The 17,016-nt window shown below is 50.9% G+C and overlaps 1 protein-coding gene across 2 annotated transcripts; it reads right to left on the bottom strand.

The window, feature by feature from the left end:
• Positions 1-12,490: 12,490 nt before the first annotated feature.
• On the bottom strand, positions 12,491-16,668 carry TMEM250 (transmembrane protein 250). 2 transcript variants are annotated; one of them, XM_082775880.1, is made up of 3 exons: positions 16,488-16,668; positions 15,971-16,081; positions 12,491-13,884 (listed from the first exon to the last, which is right to left on the bottom strand). In XM_082775880.1, the coding sequence occupies exon 3, from the start codon at positions 13,749-13,751 to the stop codon at positions 13,332-13,334; it is 420 nt and encodes a 139-aa protein (XP_082632006.1). In that variant the 5' UTR covers positions 13,752-13,884; positions 15,971-16,081; positions 16,488-16,668; the 3' UTR covers positions 12,491-13,331. The 2 variants fall into 2 exon arrangements, with proteins under 2 accessions (XP_082632006.1, XP_082632005.1); XM_082775879.1 differs by lacking the exon at positions 15,971-16,081.
• Positions 16,669-17,016: the final 348 nt, after the last annotated feature.

Below are 17,016 nucleotides of genomic sequence, written 5' to 3'. Positions count from 1 at the left end.
GGAAAACCAACTCATTTTATAGAGATGTGGCTTTCAAGCAAACTCCATAATGAGCAAGACTCACAAGATCTTTCCATTCCTCACACCTTCAGAGGGCTGAAAAACAGATCCGTGGCCATAACAGGACGCATTCTTGTAGCTGGGACACAAGTTTGCTTTGCAGGTAGAAAAAGCGTTATCTACTTAGTCTAATACATGCAACCAGTGTTTGTCTTGCACTGTGAACTACAAGGCAATCTGGAAAGGAGAGAAAATGACTTGCTACCAGAAACCTTTCTTTTGATGGTACATTTAGCTAACACTTCAGCGTAATTGGTATTCATACGAGAGGAGAGGACACAGCAGCTGTATGACAGCCGTGCAAAGTTCAGGGGGATTAACACACCATCATGGATAGCAGTAAACGGCAAAGCAAAATGTATCCGAAAGCCTCGTTTACATATTTTATTTGTTTATGGCAGAGGGATTTGCCTGTTTCTCTCCCCACCACCCCAGCCAGGTGATGAGTGCTGGGTGCCCTGCCAGAGCAGGGACAGCCTTAAATGTCCCTGTGCAGAATCTGGCCAGCTGAAGGGAGCCAAGAGTGTGCTCCCAGGGGGTTTGCTGTGGGAGGACACACGGGTCCTGGCCATGGGGAGCAGTGCAGACACCCAGTGACACCCCACTCAGCCACAAAGCTCAAAATGGGCCCTCAGTTAGGCACTATGCCCACCTCTCCCTTCAGACATGGGGATAAAGAGGTTAAATGGCAACTGGGGACCATCACAGGAATTCATCCGGCCGCTCTGCAGCCTTAGTCTTCTGCTCTTTTGCTCCTTGACCACTCCGTGGTGTCTTCATTTCGCTTCCCCCCCTTGGAACTAGGCCCCACTCCAAGGGGCAGCATGGCCTGGCGCCTCCTGCAGCTCCCGGGCAGGGCCTCCTCCTGCATCGCCCCTCACACAGAGTTTCACAAGTCGCTTGTGGAACAAGGCAGTGCCCAGCGAGAATTGGGCTGTAACAGTTGTGGGTTTTTAGAAATAAAGCTCTTTCTGTGGAGCAGCAAGGCGAGGTGCAGGCATCTCAGCGATAGGCAGCACGGCATGAGTGGCGGGTGTTTGGCCTACAGCCAGGCTTATTGTTTTCCATTAAAATGGTTAGGAATAAGTTAAAATAAACAGAATTTGGGAGTGCCTCCAAGGGGTCTGCATTGTCCTGACTAAGCCGATACAAGGTTGTGTGTAAAAAGGCTTTACTTATTTGTACATGCAGAAAGCCTTGAGCTCCTGTCATGAGAATTGCTCCAGAAGTGCCTGGCATTGCTTCTTTCCTTTCTGGGCCTCCCAAGAGACAAGGGTATGACAATAACAAAAATAATGTATCATTGGCCTTTTAAATAGCCGTCCATTACGTAATGGTACAGTGACCGTGAAGCAGGAGGAGAGAAAACCCGGTCCCAGGAGGCATTTTCACTTTGGCTGCATTAATTCACACACCAGGGGTTGAATGCCTCGGTTTGCTGAATTTCCTGGGCTCCGATGCTGGAAGGAAGCACCGCGGCTCCTGACCTCCCTGTACACAGGCTGCAGACTCCTCTCCCAGGAGCAGCATTAAAATAAAATTTTCAGAAAAAAACATCTACTTTCATCTTGAGAATGCAAAGTGTTTGTGGATAGATACCTCTTCTTGTAAATGATCCTGATGGTTAATTGCCTTTACTGCTCAGAAATTTTATTTAATTTGACTTGGCACAATTCACGAGATTAAAATACCTTTGCTTTCAGATGCTTCTTCCACGCCCAGGGACCCAGCTGCTCAACTTTCCCTTCAGTTAAATGAAAGAACTCAGCTCGCCAGCTTCTTTCCCAGCCCCAGCTCTTCTGGAGATGCTCTGCCGAGCTCCCCGCGTGCCTCCTGGCCCATCTCGAAGCCTGGGCATCCCTTTGGGACGCAGCTTCCTGCTATTCCTGCCCAGGAGTGTTCGGTCTCACCTGTCCCAAAGCAATTGTGGCTTGCTGTAAGCCATCCCTACAAGCCCTCTCCTCTCTTTCACAAGCCCTAAGCTCTGGCCGTGCTCTCTGCTCCCCACACATGTGACAACACATCTCCAACGTGAGTGCCTTGCCAAACCACCCGGTGACCGCAGTGATACGTGACAGGTTTATCTCCCACTGCATTGTGTTGTATTTGGGGTCACACATTTGCTCTAAGGAGTCCAAAGCTCAGGGAAGGAGCAAAGTGTGGGCTGTGCTCCGTGTCCCCATGTAGTGCAGAGGGGTGTTTGCTGCCAGCCCGGGGCTTTTGGGGACAAGGAGCAGCACCGGTGACGTATCCTGCACCCCAACTCCCTGCAGCACGTTGCTGACATAACCAACGCTTTTTTCAATGTCTTTCTTGAACCGCAATTCCAATTAACTTAAAAAGCCCAAAAGAGACCACTGAGCAACCAACTGCAGGGTGTTCAGCCTCTCCCTAAAGATTCCCTTCCATCCCTCACCGCTTTGTGGTTTAGATGCACAGCAGCATAACCAAGGTGCCTAAAATCAGGTGGTTTTGGAGGGGCAAGTAATGCTGGCCAGGTGGGTTTGTGTCTGTGCTGCAGGAGACACCTCCATCACCAGCAGGAAGGAAAAACCGCCTGGGGTGAAGCCAGGCAGTTAATTTTTGCCAGTTAAGCATGTAAATGACAGACTGGCATAATTGGTCTGTGTTCCCCGTTCCTTTCTGCAGAACATTTGGGCTTGAAACGCCTGTGATGTGGCAGGTACAGCAAGTCGCTCATGTCAGAGCGGTGCCTCCCAGTCAGTATTTGGGTGCTGGAGGAGGAAAAAAGCACCCCTGGCTCAGGGCGGGCTGCAAGCCCTGCTCCCAGGGGCCTGTGCTTGGTGTCCCCGGCAGGGAATAAGCTGTTTCACCCCTGGAAACGGGCTCACACTGACACCAAAGATTTTATCTCATAACGCTGGCATGTGGAGAGCTAAAGCAGCAGGTCTGGGCTGGCCAGTACTTCTGTAGTGAGAGACAAGTGGGGCGGGAGAAAACACTGCCTGGTGCAGCGCCTCTCCATTTGCATACCGATACGGGCAGAGGTCGTTCTGCTGGGACAGCCAGCTGCAAGCTACAATAAAACGGGGCACAGACCCCAGGCACCTGGAAAAAACAAGAGGGGCTGAAATCTACCTGCGGGCCTCATCTGACCGCTGTTCCCCAGCTGCCTGTGGCACTGCAAGGCCGCTCCTGTGAAGCCCTCCGGGGAAGCCGGGTGTTATTGTCTTTAGTTTCAGTCACACCGACTTCTCCCCAGGATAAATGTTCCACGTGGCTTCTTCTGCAGAGCTGACGGAGGATTTTAAGACGGCAGATCCCAAAGATGACCTCTCCCATAATCTTGGTGCACTGCACACAAAAGATTTCCAAAACGACTCCCGCTGCTGCTGAAACCAAGCCAAAACTCTTAATATTTTCCACACAAACAGTATGATCTTATCATGGGAGCTGCAGTCAGGGCCCACACGTTGGCACAGCTACTTTACTATTGCAGGGAAAATCTCAAATTGAGAAATTTTCGAGTAGCCATGATCGCTCCTGAAGCGCAGCCTTACTCTTTGTTCTGTTCTCTCTCTGGACAATGCTGCGAGGGGTGAGAAAACTCCACCAGCCTGAGACCTACTGGAAAGAAGACTTCAGCCTCTTGATTTTCCAGAAGGTTTCCCACAATAGTTTTGAGAACTTTTGTTTCCCACTGTTAAAGGGGGATTTAATTCTGATCTCCTCCTTGGGAGCTTGGCAGTGACACGACGTCCTGCCTGGCCCTTGGCTTCTCCATCACCACGGGACCTGCTCCAGGTGCTGCTGCTCCTGGTTGGCACCAAGGGAATCAAGAGGGCCTGGCTGTGTGCAGGGAAGTGTGGAAAAAACCCTCCGTGATTTACCCACACGAGGTTCAATAAACATTAGATCTGATGGCATTCATCGTTTTTTCATAGCATGCTCGATTACTGCCTCAGTTATTGCTCAAATGACATCATTCCTGGCACAGGAATTGATTGATTTTTTAATGAATATTCATATGGCATTTCAGCCAGGAGTAGGCATTAATATTCCAAGAAAGAAGAATGAAACGCACATCCTAATTTAATGAATGATTGTAAATATGTATCTGATGGATAATGCGACGACGAACGTTTAGAAAGGCATCCATAGCCACCTCTGATGCTTCCCTGAGGAACAAAGGGAAAACCAGGGCGCAGGCAGGGCTAACGGGGCGAGGTGGGACCTGGGCACCCCTCAGGGTTCTTTCACCCAGCCCAGCCCAAAATTCCCATTGCTGAGGCTGAGGCTCTTTGTGGGGAGGCAGGAGGCGAGGAGAGGAGAAGGCAGAGAGCTCCAACCCCGTGTCCTCGCCATCCCCGTCCCACCCCACTGGAGACACGGGGCCTTTCCCTCCGCCGTGGCAGGAGGCACAGCACCGGCTCCGTCCTCCGGGCCGCCCTGTCATGTTCGATACGCCTCACCGTGTTAGGAATTCCAGGCTCGCGGTCCCCACTTGTACATATATTTGTCAGACACTCTGAAGATGTCTCCCTGTTCCGAGCGCTGATCCTTTGTGAAGGCGACAGTTGTAGTGCTTAAAGGGAGGCAGCGGGCCGGCTTCTCCCCCGGCTCGTGCCAGTCCCAGCCCAGGGAAGTATTAAAATACAGGCTTAGCGTGTCGCCTCTTAAACACACGTTTAATTTAAATATGTGGTCGGGCCCGTGGGGACGCTGCGCACCTAAAGCATCCTCTGGAAGCAGGGCTTAAATCAGGGCATCGCCGTTAAAGTCACCGAGGTGACAGGCGTGGAAGGCTATTTATACCCAGCGGCTTTCCATTGTGCAAGGCAGAGAACAGCCCCTTCTGCTGACGAAGCAGAAACGCGCCTCGTCCCCACATGAAATGGAAAAAAAAGCGATACCCTAAATCCACCGCAGTCACAGCCACAACTGCACTGAGGTCTCCCCAGGATCGAGGAGGAGGAGCCGGGACCCCAACGGGTGCAGAACTCGTGTGTGTGTGTTTTTTTTTTCCCCTCTCCAATCAAATCAACCACTTGCTATTCCTCTTAGCAGCTGGCAGCTGGCAGGGAAAAAAAAAAAAAGATACCTTTGCAGGCCAGCTCCTGAAAATCCGACTTAAGCGAGCAGCCAGGGACCATGGCTCTGTTCCCCCAGCGCTCCCAAGAGCAGCCCTGCAGCCAGGGCTCTTGTTTGCACATCTCGGTGCGTGGGACCGAGTTTGCCGATAAAAATATATACAAAGTTATGCTTGGTATGGAACAAGCAGGCAGTAGCTGCTGAAGACTTCACGACATCCTGCTGCTGGCGCGCCTCCAAAATACCAAAACAAAACAAAATTCAGTTGGCATCTCTGCAGATTGGAGCGAGTTTGCTTTTTGCGGCAATTGCTGAACAAACGTTTCGGTGCTGTGCCGCCTCCCCCGCCCCTGCCTTCTCCCCCGAATCATGTGCTAGAAGGATGCAGAAGATGTTCAAGGTCGTGGGAGGCCGCCGAGCGGACCCCCCCTGCCCATCTCTCATGCCACCGCAGTGCCTTCTCCCAAGGGGTTCACCCCGGGGCTTCGGCTTCCCATCACACCACATACTTTTGGACCTCACCATGGCGGTGCAGCGTGCACAGGGCTGAATTCAAGCCCCTGTGCATGCCTTTCACTCACAAAAAACAAGCTCCTTGTCCTGCCGAGGGTCCCACCCGTGCAGAGCCAGCCGGGTTTTTTGATGCCAGCCTGGGGAAAAACCCGCAGCGGTGCCCTGCAGTGGGGGACTTCAGGGTTTGGCCTCATATTTCTTGTGCCACGCGCTGACACAAATCAATGTACACCTCCTGTATGTACGCACATTGCGACTTGACCTTCTGAGCATCGCTTTCAAATGTTTTATTTATTTCCCCGAGAACAGGCAGTTTTGTTCGAGAACACAAGGTGAAATTCCGACCTCGCTGAAGGCACTGAGCCTTTGCCATCGACTCCAGCAGAACCAGACATTTATCCCGAGCTATTACCAGGTTACAGGGTTTGGTTCTTGCTTCACTTCTTAGCTGATGTTTGATGTTTTAAAGGAAGACCCAACAAATCCTTGAGCCCTTCTGTGCACGCCCAACATTCCCAAAGAGAGAAAAAAGCAGCATCAGTCCCCTCCTGCCCTCTCGGGGAGGCAGTTATGGGTCTCGAGGTGTCAAAATTGCTCGCCCTCATTGTTGCACATCGCTATCACGTTGTTACCTATCACCAAAATTACCCTGTTTTCTCAAAACCGAGCAGCGCATTCACCTCCTTCTGAAGGCATTCATAACGTGCTAATATAGGCATGATTTAAACAATCAAAACCAACAGTTCTGCTATCACAAAGAGAGACTTTGGGCAGCCAGGTGTCACAGACACATTGCCACCTGCCCTGGCTGGCACCGCCGAGCCCTGCAGGGCAGCCCCTGGGCTCAGCACGGTGTGTGCCTGCAGCCCAAGGAGCTCTCTTTGTGTGCTGTCTTCATCAGCGCATCAAATGCTCTCAGTGAAATGCTGCCTTCTTCTGTTTATTTGTCACAACTGATGCTCTGGTGAGCGGTAAATAGGAAATTTGTTGGCAAATCAGCAGCGCCAGCCTGGGACCCAGCTTCCCGGGGAAAAGGAGGAAGCAGCAGTGCCTACACCGCACACGGCCGCAAGCAAACGCTTTTCCAAGGAACTGTTTGGCAGCTTTCATTTGAAGTTTACATAAAAAAAAAAAAGTAAAAGAAAACCTTGGAAGAATTTCTCTTGGCTTGGAGCTTTTTTATAAAATACACGTTTCAAGCCACCTCTGCCTGCCTGGGGTGGCTCGGTGTGATCAGGTCCCATGGCCACATGGGTCCCTGAGCACAGGGGTGCTGGCAGCGGGCTGGTGTGAAATGGCACCTTCGTGACAGCAGGGACACCACCAACGAAGCACACAGCAGCAGTCGGTCCTTCTGAGGTCTGCGTGCACGGGGCCACTGTCCCCACACAGCTTCAGCCCCCCTGGATGTCCGGACAACCCAGCAGGAGTCCTCCCAGCGGCCGCACCAGGCTTTTAAAACACACAGCACTGTGATTTCTGTTCATTTTTCGAGGCAGGGAGAGAAGGCTCCTACAAAAAAAAAACTCTTTGCCCATCTAAATTCTCCCCATTACTGAGCAAATGGTTTGCAACAGCAAATTTATTCCACAGCGTCTCCCGTGCTCTTTTTTTTTTTTTCTGTTGTTTGAAAAAGCCACAAACAGATTGTGATTTTCTCTAACGGATTCACCATCTGGGAAATTTTTCATGCAACTCCTTTCCTCAGTGGGAGCAAGTTACTCAGAGGGGAATTCCCAGCAGAGAGCAGAATCTGAAGGGATGGGTGGTTCATTTAATTAGCATGCATAATCCCGACGTCCTTACTCAGACAAAACTCTCACCAGGGCCAACAGGAGATTTATTTTATTTTTTTTTTTTTGAAAGAACCAGCTAAGGCCTTTGGTATTTGTCTCTTGGTGTTATAAACGGCATTTTCCATGCAAGGGAAAGTTGGCTTTTGTGTGCGTTAGGAGCTCTGATCTACTCCAGCCCCGTGCCCGAGGTCAGGATGTGGCCCTTGGAGGCTCCGTCATGCGGCCGGGCGCTGGGGGGGAGCTCCGGGAGCTGCTCCCTTTCGCACACTTCCCAGCCTGGGCCAACATCACACGCTTCTGACCGACCACGCTCTGCGGCCCCAGACTGTGGGCTGGAGGGCAGCGGGGAAAGAGGCTCTGTGAGATCTCAGCTGGGGCCAGCGCAGGGTTTGCGCAGCCCCAGGGCAAGTTTGGTGCTCGGTTTGCCTCCCAGATGAATTCAGTGCTCAAAAAAGAAGCTGGAGACGTGGGCAAGCTCCTTTTATCCGTGCTGAGAAGCTGGTAAAGCAGCCGGAGCCCAGCCTCCGATCTCAAGCCACTCGAGCAGGGAACTCAGAGAGGGCCCTGACAGCGCGGCTCTGCCTCACCCCAGCGCAGTCTGGAGAGCTGCACAAGCTCTTAACGCTGAGCAATCCTCCCTGACTCATCACTGGACAAAACTTCGCTTTGAAGTGACATTTTCTGGGCACGATGACTGCTTTGAAGCGGGAAGACAAAATTAGTGCAGAGAGTTGGCAGGTGAAGAAATGAGATTTTTTTATTTTTTTTTTTCCCCGGCAGCAGAGCTGTCCAGGAGCTATGGAAACCTTGTTTGGCTAAATCAAATCATGGAAAGATAACAGGGCTTCATATTTTCCAGCGACGTCTTCCCTGGAACAGCACGCTATCTGTGTGTGTGCTAGAGCCTCCAGAACAGCCAGAGCCGTTCCTGAAAGTAAACGTGCCCACTGCTTTCTGTGACCGGGAATAAATGCTGCCTCCTGCCCCACAGAGGGGAAAAAAAAAATATCACAGGCTTCGGAGAGCCCTGGGAAGAATTACAAGGAGCTTTTAGCCAGCTAAGGCCCTTTAAGGTAGGGGCTTCCAGCGCCTTTCCAAGACGTATGCCTACAGATTGTGTCAGAATCCCACCTGGAATTGCTTTTATGCAAAATGCAACCCCGATCCGAAAGCTGTACAGACAGAAGGCAAAGGCTCAGCTCCTGGAGCAGGCTCAGGGAGTGAGCAGAATGTCCTGCCCCAGCACAGTGCCTGCACGTGAAGAAACCCCGAGGCTGCTGCCCACGGACCCTTCGGGCTGGGGGCACCCCAAGGTGCCCGGGTAGGTGCTCACCATAGGGACTGAGCAAACGAGGCCTCCCCGAGGAGATGGCAAAGGCTCGTGTATTTAAATATAGCATTAATAACAGAAATTGCATTGTTTTAAAGTACATCCCTGAGCATGATGCTCCACAGCACTCAACCAACGTTGCCATCTGCCACCAGGCGCATTTCTGAGCGCCGCTTACTGTTCCTCCTGCAATCCTAAAAAGGAGAATGCATCCATCCTTGCCCAAGTCACCCCATGTTGCAAGCCTTCTTCCCCTTTCTTTCGAGTCCTCCGCTGTGATTCTTCAGCTGCTCGGTTCAGAGCATCTCTTCCATGCAAAGCCGTGGCTGCTCTATCCACACAAATTCCTCTCCAGGAGCTGAGCCCCAACACCATCTGCAATGGCTCTCTCTGTGCCTTGCCAGTCACTGGGGAGCAAATCCTGTCTGCTTTATGGATTTCACGCTGCTGCACGTCACTGTAGCACCTTCCACATAACAGCAACAGGAATTACGATGTCCATCAGAAGTGGCAGTCCTTCAAATCACTCCAATGCCCCTGATGGGCAAACGCAGGCTGCCTGCTAGAGCCAAAGCCTAGGAGCTAGAAACCCACGCTGTACCCAGCCCTCAGCACGTCACTGAATGACCTTTCCAGGAGGCAAAAGCAGCGTTTTCCCCAACTCTCAGTTATCTTTCTGAGCCATAACCACAGAGGGCCTGACTGTCCCCTGCTCTGCTCCTGCTGTATTTGCACCAGCGCAGAGGGGAAGAGGATGTAGGCTCTCCCCGCATCAGAACGATACCAGCACCACAGAGCTGTTCCTTTTTCTCCATAAGCAATCGACCCATCAACATGTTATAAAAAAAAAAAATAACTTTAATGTAGGTGGCATGTTCCGTACAGAATTTAACAGGCACCCAAAACACCAGCTGTTCTCGTGTTCTGCAGCGTTAACAAGGTGAAGCTCCAACGCTTGGGTCTCGTTTGTGCATTCCCAGGCTAGGCAAGAGGCCGAGGCAGCTTTGCCACCGCACACACCAGCACCTCCCTGCCCTTACACCCACACCACACTCAGCTCTGGTGGGCAGGAGGAGCTGGGGAAACCCTCCCAAGGGACAGGGCAGGGCTGGCACGGGGCCGGGAGGGACAGGCTCCCCCAGATCAGCATTTCTAGTGTTTTTCCTAAGTGCCCTCAAGGCCATTTGTAGCCCGGTAAGCACGATAGCAATATTTAAAGCCCAAACATGGCAGCAAGCAAGCAAACAAACAAACAAAATAACATGAGAGGGAACAAGCTAGCTGCTCTTGTTCGGGACGGCATCAGCGTGAAGGAATGTTAAAATATAAATTCCAAATGATTTTAAAGTTACAGCCATTTAAACAGCCAGACAGGGAAGACAACACACTTCAAAGCCTGATCTACCCCATCCAGCATCAATGACTTTGGAAAGATTAAAAAAAGCAACCCCAAAGAGCACAAACTTCCCCACGGCTGCCAGTACCTGCTTTGCATTAGGCATTTCTGGCAAGGAGCACTACGAGCCATTTGTCTGCCTTGAAAAGCAGAAAGTCCAGCTCCCGCCCGTTTCCTTATTTGCTGTGTTATAGCAAATGTTTTTCCCCCTCTTTATTAAAAATGCCAGGTTTCTCAATGAAAATATTATGGGGAAAATAAACAGCTTGTTCTTTGCACATACTTAACATTTATTCTGCCTTTTCCTCCCACCCTGTTGTGGCTTGGCTCCCCTTAAGCTTGTAAGGAACTTGTAGAATCTCAACTCCTTGAGAAAAAATGTTTTGGCAAAGCAATCCTAAAAGCCTTAAAAAAAAAAATCTCAAAAACACTGAATTTAAATTCTGAATCATTACCAAGATCTTACTTATTCCGCAGTCTCCTGGGGATGTTGTGAGGTTTAATTAGCTCTAGCTGGAAAACGCTCTGAAGAGAAGTGCCGTGAAGGTGCCAAATGCTGCTCTACTCATGTAGATCTAAAATGTTCAAATTATTACATCATAAAACAAATCATTTGAAAATTAACTCCTTTTCCTTGCCAGCGTGCCTTCAAAGGGAGCTCCTTTCCCCCCGCAGGCTGGTTGTATCAAACTGCCTGAGCGCTGCAAGGTGTCCAAGTGCTGGTAACGACCAAGAACGAGAGCATTTTGAACCTCACCTTGCCTCCAAGGTCTCCTCAATTATTTAATCTTCAGGTTGTCTTTGTGTGCAGCTGCACTCTAAATTCAGGGCATTCTGTCAGCAGTTTGGCTGTGTTTGTAACAGAATGGGCAATCGCTTCCCACTGTCTTCTAAGCAACCTCTCCCCGAGCTCTCTCTCTCTCTCGAGGAACAGTTGAAGATTTGGCAAACGCTCCTTTTTTTGTGATTTGGTGGGGATTTGTACCTCTTCCTCAGTAAACACTATCAAATGGGGATGCAGAGGGATGACAGAAAGCCCACACAATAAAACTGATCTTGTTTGGGCTGTCGCTGCTGCGGGATCACCCAGCAGCTGGGGCAGGTGCAGGTGGGGAGCAGAGCAGCACCCCCAGGCACCACAAGTCACCCTTTCACCCTTTGTTATAGGCAGTGCTGACAAACAGCTGCTCCGAGGTGAAATATGGTCCTACCTTCAACTGGTGCCTGTGCTGCTTGAAGCAGAGGGCAAAGGAGAGCTGCTGCTGGGCTCCTGGCTGCCCTCTCAGCGTGTCCTGGGGCTGTTTGCTCTCTGGATGCAATTCCCTGCAGGAATTCCCTCGCACAGCCACCACAGGATGCCCACAGCCTGCACGGTGCCCCAGGCTGACAGGGATACTGGGGAGGAGGAAAGCACCAGGCTGGGAATTACTGGGAACTGTGGGAATCGCCTCAGCCCACAGAGCAGGCTGCAGCAGGGACCTGCAGGACACGAGGTCCCGCAGTCCCCAGCGTGGTCCCAGCACAGAGCTCCGGGGAGCTCCACAGTGAGGAGGAAACTTCCAGACAGCTCGCGGCACGCGCCGGGCTACGTCCTTCCTGCAGAAACAGCCTCTGGCTCTCCCGGGGCTAATCCCAAGTTCATGCCAGCGCTGCCCATTATTTATTCAGCTCTGTGTGCTCAGACTGCATTATCTGTAATGCTTGATAATGAGATAATTTCTGGTTTTGCTTTAGCTTAGGGCTTCAGACAGAAGCTTCCCTATTTTGCATCTGTAAGCCTACAAATCAAAGGATGTCAGCAAAAGGCTCCACCGCACGCACTGAAAACACTCACAGGCTGAAATATCGAGTGTCCTCCCCTGGGCGCACGCTGACTTTGTTCTCAACCACATTCCCATCGCAAAGCAAAGATCATAAGGGGATGGTCACGTACCTGCAGTCTTGCTTATTCTACTGTGATTGACTCCGATGCTTTCAGGGGGGAAAAAAAAGGGTCTAATTTTTACCAGCTTGCTTTTAGCAGTTCTTAAAGAAAGAGTAATGTTCCATTACAAGAAACAAAACCAAACCATAAAAAAAAAAACAATCAAAATAAACTTTGGAATAGGTTCTTGTCTCCATAAATACAGAGTTACCTAACTGACTGCAGAGGAACAGTCTGAGATCTTAGACCGTGACCATTAAAACCAAGCTTAATGCTCAATTCTCTTCCTCAGCTGCTAGCAAAGCTCTCCATGCGCACCACCAGAAAGGCAGGGGTGTTTTTTGTAAGTCTGGAGGACCACCACTGCCATTGCAGACCGTACAATGCTTTCAAGGGTCAGCCAGCCTCATCTCGCTGTGTTCTGTAAGACAGAAGCACCTCTGTGAGGAACCTGCAGCTAACCAGCCCAGGGGGATGTAGAAAAAACCACCAAGATCTAAATGCTAAGAACCACTGCAAAGGGTTCCCATAATCACTGCAAGATGATAACGCCTTTGCTATGATGGGAATTTCAAGAGCACTGACACTGAACTCTGCCCCCCTCACTCCAGTGGATTTGCTCTGTCGGGGGAAGACTCCAGTTACTCAGCACTAACTGCCTGAAAAGGACAAAACCATTCGAATCACAGCAAAGTGAACAAGACAATACGGTGCTGAATGCAAATCTTGCACGAATCTTAAAAAACAAACCAAAAAACAGCGTTTAATTTGGCCCTGTATTCTTAGTTGGGAATATGCAAAAAGCAAACTACACAGAGAAAGGACAGCACGGGTCAAACAGGGTACACGTTACATGCCTGAGACATGGAGGAATGTTTTTGTTTAAAAAGGGTGAAGACCAATTCAGAGCGTGGGGTGCAAAGTTATCTGGCTTCTTTCCCTCCAGAAAAACCACTGCTTTTTTTTACAGGAACAGCAGCAAAGGCAGGCGCCTATGGGCAAGAAGAAACGTGTATTAACTTGCACTACGCAAAGAAAAAACACCCGATCAAGTGTTGCACCTTGATGATCAAAATGGCACCTTAACCCTCAAAAAAAATATATACAAATTCCAGAGACAAGTACATTAATTTATCAATAAAAAGTAGCACTGATAAATAAATTAATTTATATAACAAAAAAAAAAAAGAAAAGAGGATAATTGACACATTTGGGGGTAGAAGAACAGTCACCTTCTTGGCCCACATGCGCTTGGTTTATTTACATATCCACAAATACCATGAAACACCATCCCAGCCCCCCCACTAGCAGCATGGTCACATGAATTCCGTAGATGAGCAGTTCATTCATGAGGCTGAAGTCTACCCGCCTTCGCCCCAGTAAGAGGAGGATGATGGAGAGTTTGTACTGGAAACGCAGAAAGATCCGGATGCCGAGGTACTGAAGGCAAAACAAGATAGAGAGTGCCACCCAGAGGATGGAGGTAAAGAGGCTGCAGCTGAAGTACAGCAGGAAACGAATGAATCCGTACATCCATCGGGATTTGAGATAGATGTCGAAGTTGTTGTACTTGGTGCGCACCAAGTGAGTGGTCCTCACCGGGCCACAGGCCGAGTGCAGGCAGGTGGTGTGGGGGCCGTGGAACGAGCGGACCCGGCGGGGAATGGGGATCACAGGCATCGGGCACCCCACCGCTCACCGAGTCCCAGGGCAGGACTTACAGGGCACATAGCAAATATCATCCGTTAACGTGGAAGAGCTCCAACAGCCTGGGAACGCTAACTCTTTGCTGAGTTTCCAGGAAGGAAGGGACCTGCAGGAAGGCAGAGAAGGAAAACACGTTTCAGTAGCCCCAGCAGGAGGACACGCAGCAGGACAGACGCTCTGCAGCTCGGTTACGTGCAAATGCTTTGCACGACTCCACTTCTTCGCTTACAACAACTTTGCTAACAACTTACGGCTCACCAGGCAGCCATGCAGCAGCACAATTCTGTTTGCCATCACCCAGGCAGATCCCCCAAAGTACCCAAGCAGCAGCAGCACCAGCTTTAACCTGTTACCAGCCGTTTGGTGTTAATGGGGGAAAGAAGGGAGCTTTGTTCCAGAACTACCCCAGCTAATTAGGGCTCTTCTTAATCAAACAGAAGTCCTGCAACATCCCACCAATGCAAAAAGTAATATTAATGTGTGTTTGCATGGGATCAGTTTTCTCTTGTTTAGTTTCTGAAGTTCTCCAAGGGCTTTTACAAGTGAGCTCTACAGCCCGGACACGGCGGTGATTCTAGATTTCTGCCCACTGCAGATCCCGGCAAAGCTTCACTGAATAAACAAACTGAAAGTAATAAAAGGTCTCGCAAGAGCCATGAGGCAATCGTGTTTTTCACACTCTACAGGATGTGCCTCCCCTGCTCAGATGAGCCTCGTGGTCCCCCTGTCATTGCACCCCACAGCGTGGCAGCATCTCAAAGATACCCAGGAGTTTGTTCCTCCTTCTGTGCCCTGCAGAGACAAATGAAATATCTTGACCTTCTGGAGTGTTTAGAATTTACAATCTTAACTTCCTTCCACACGCCCGCTGTTGTTATCTGAGGGATGAGCAGCAGCCTGCGAGCTGCTCTCTGCTTCACCCCAGGCTTATGATGTGCCAAATTCCGGGAATTATGAAATGACAATGCACTCCTCAGATAACGCTAGAGAACAACAGGGACTTCCCCAGGTTCCTCGCACACCCAGGCACTCAGGCACTTGAACAAGAGATCCTATCACTGTTAAAATAAGAGTAATTTAAAAGTTAATTCAGGATTTTTTTTATTGTTACTACCTAAACTAATCACAGAGTCAACGATAAGGCTAAAGGCAACTGTAGCCTGATATCAAAAACCTTCTCTGCGGCAGTGTGCCACTGAGTAAATCTTTTCACTTCTCCCTGCCTCAAATTGTACACGTGTGGCAATAACAGCTCTGAGCACTGCTGCGAGGTCCCAGCTTTAATTACCTAAAATTTCTCTAACAGAGGAAAGGAATCTGTTGGCTCTACATGAATCAAGCTAATAAAAAGGAGGATGAGTTAGCTTATGATTAAGGAATTGTGATAATTGAGCTCTGGTCTCAACTACAAAAACCACCGGTGTAATTTAAGTGCCTCCTTGTCATAATTTCCTGCCGGTAAAGAGGAAATGCTCGGTAGCTCACACGTATGTTACAAGGATGTATTTTGCAAGGCATATAAGGTGGTCAGATGCTAACCCAACACTGCTTAAGGACAACAGTTTTGTGCCTGGAGCGTGCAGCGGAGCGTGCCTTCCACGTGCTCTGCATCAGCTGCTCAGTGTTTGCCTTCAGAGGTGCTTTTGGAGGAACAAATTAACAAGACAAGTTAAAAATTCATATTCTGTGGACTTGGAGCACTGCATTTCTGATAATGCCGCCTCTTCTTACAGCCTCCTTCGGCGGGACATGAAAACAGCTTATAATTCCCAGCAAACTCTGGCTCAGCTCCTTATCCTGATTCCCTGAGCAGCCACGGAGAAATCAGTGTGAGCACGAGAGAAGCACTTGGTGAAAGCACGCCTGAGCAGCACAGCACAACCCCCATGGGCATAAGTTACAGTTTCTGGGGCAAACTCAGCACGCTGGCCTCACATCTGATGAGCTGGAGAAGAGTTTAGGTTCTCTTTGACACAACCTTCAATAGGTGAATCTGAGAGAACTGCCCCAAACAGCTCAGCTGCAGAACTTATTTGGTGTGAACAGCAACGACTCGCTCACATTCACCGTGCCCACCACATAAATAAACAGCCCCCGGGAGCTTGATGTCTTCAGATAAATTGAAATGCCAACACCGTGCCAGCCACAAACAGGGGGATGCTGTGCAAACGGGAAACTTCCCGAAGTATTACATTGCTAACGGCGCTGCCATCCACCCAGCAGGTCGATAATCCGCTGCTGTTCCTGGGTGCCGCTTAACTCCCCCAATACAAAAGGGCAGCTTTCCTGAGACACCTGGCCTCCTAGGAGGAAGGAAAGAAACAGCTAAGGCGCTTCACAGACCCACAACATCCTACACACGAGTTGAGCTAAGAGATAAAAGGAGAGATCAGGCCGCAGATCGCTCATTTTGTGCGTTAACGGGTTCAGAATCACAATTTTTAATCTGCCAACGCTTTCAAAAAGCAGGAGGCACTCGATGCTCCGTATGTCACAGCTGACTGCTGCACGCTGCAAAGAATCTCCCCCCCCCCCTCCTCCTTCACCAACGGCGAGAGGCCGGGACCCACCGGCACACCCCAAATCCCCCCGGTAACGCCTCAGGAAGGGGCCGAGGCCTCCGCCGAGGCCTCCCCCGGAGCCTCCCCGCGGCCTCCCCTCGCCCCCCGGAGCCTCCCCTCGCCCCCCTCGCCCCCGTCCCGCTCTCACCGCCGTGCCCATGGCCTCCCGCCGGGCGGCGGCCGCCGAGCCCGAGCGTCCCGGGCCCGGGCTGACGGTAGGCCCGGGCCTAGTGGCGGGCGCCGCACTGCGCATGTGCGGGGAGCGGCCGCGCTCCGGTTCCGGCCCGCGGCGGCGGCGGCGGCGGAGACGGCAACGGGGAGGGAGCGGCCGCGGCGGCGCGCGGGGATGGCGTCATCACGCAGCGCCCGCAAGGCGGAAGCGGGAAGGGCGGCGCGTTGCGATGGCAACGGGGCCTGGAAGGCTTCGGGCGGCGGGGAGCGGGACTAGGCCTCAGGGAGGGGGGCACCGAGCCCCTCGGGGCGGTTCGGGGAGGTGTGGAAAAGCCTGGCTGTGTGTTAGGCGCGGTGTGAGCGACCCAGGCTGCTGGGGAGCCGAAAAGACACCGAAAAGACACCGAAAAGACACCAAAAGTTCCTAAAATACACACAGGAGGAGGACGGATCAGAGGCGAAATAAAAAGGAGGAAAAACAAAAACAAACAAACAAACAAAAAAAA

The sequence above is a fragment of the Aythya marila genome (genome assembly GCF_965140915.1).
Source record: "Aythya marila genome assembly, chromosome: 19".
Lineage (NCBI taxonomy): Eukaryota > Metazoa > Chordata > Aves > Anseriformes > Anatidae > Aythya > Aythya marila.
The sequence above is the reverse complement of the archived record's forward strand: the minus strand, read 5'-3'. Positions and strand labels throughout refer to the sequence as shown.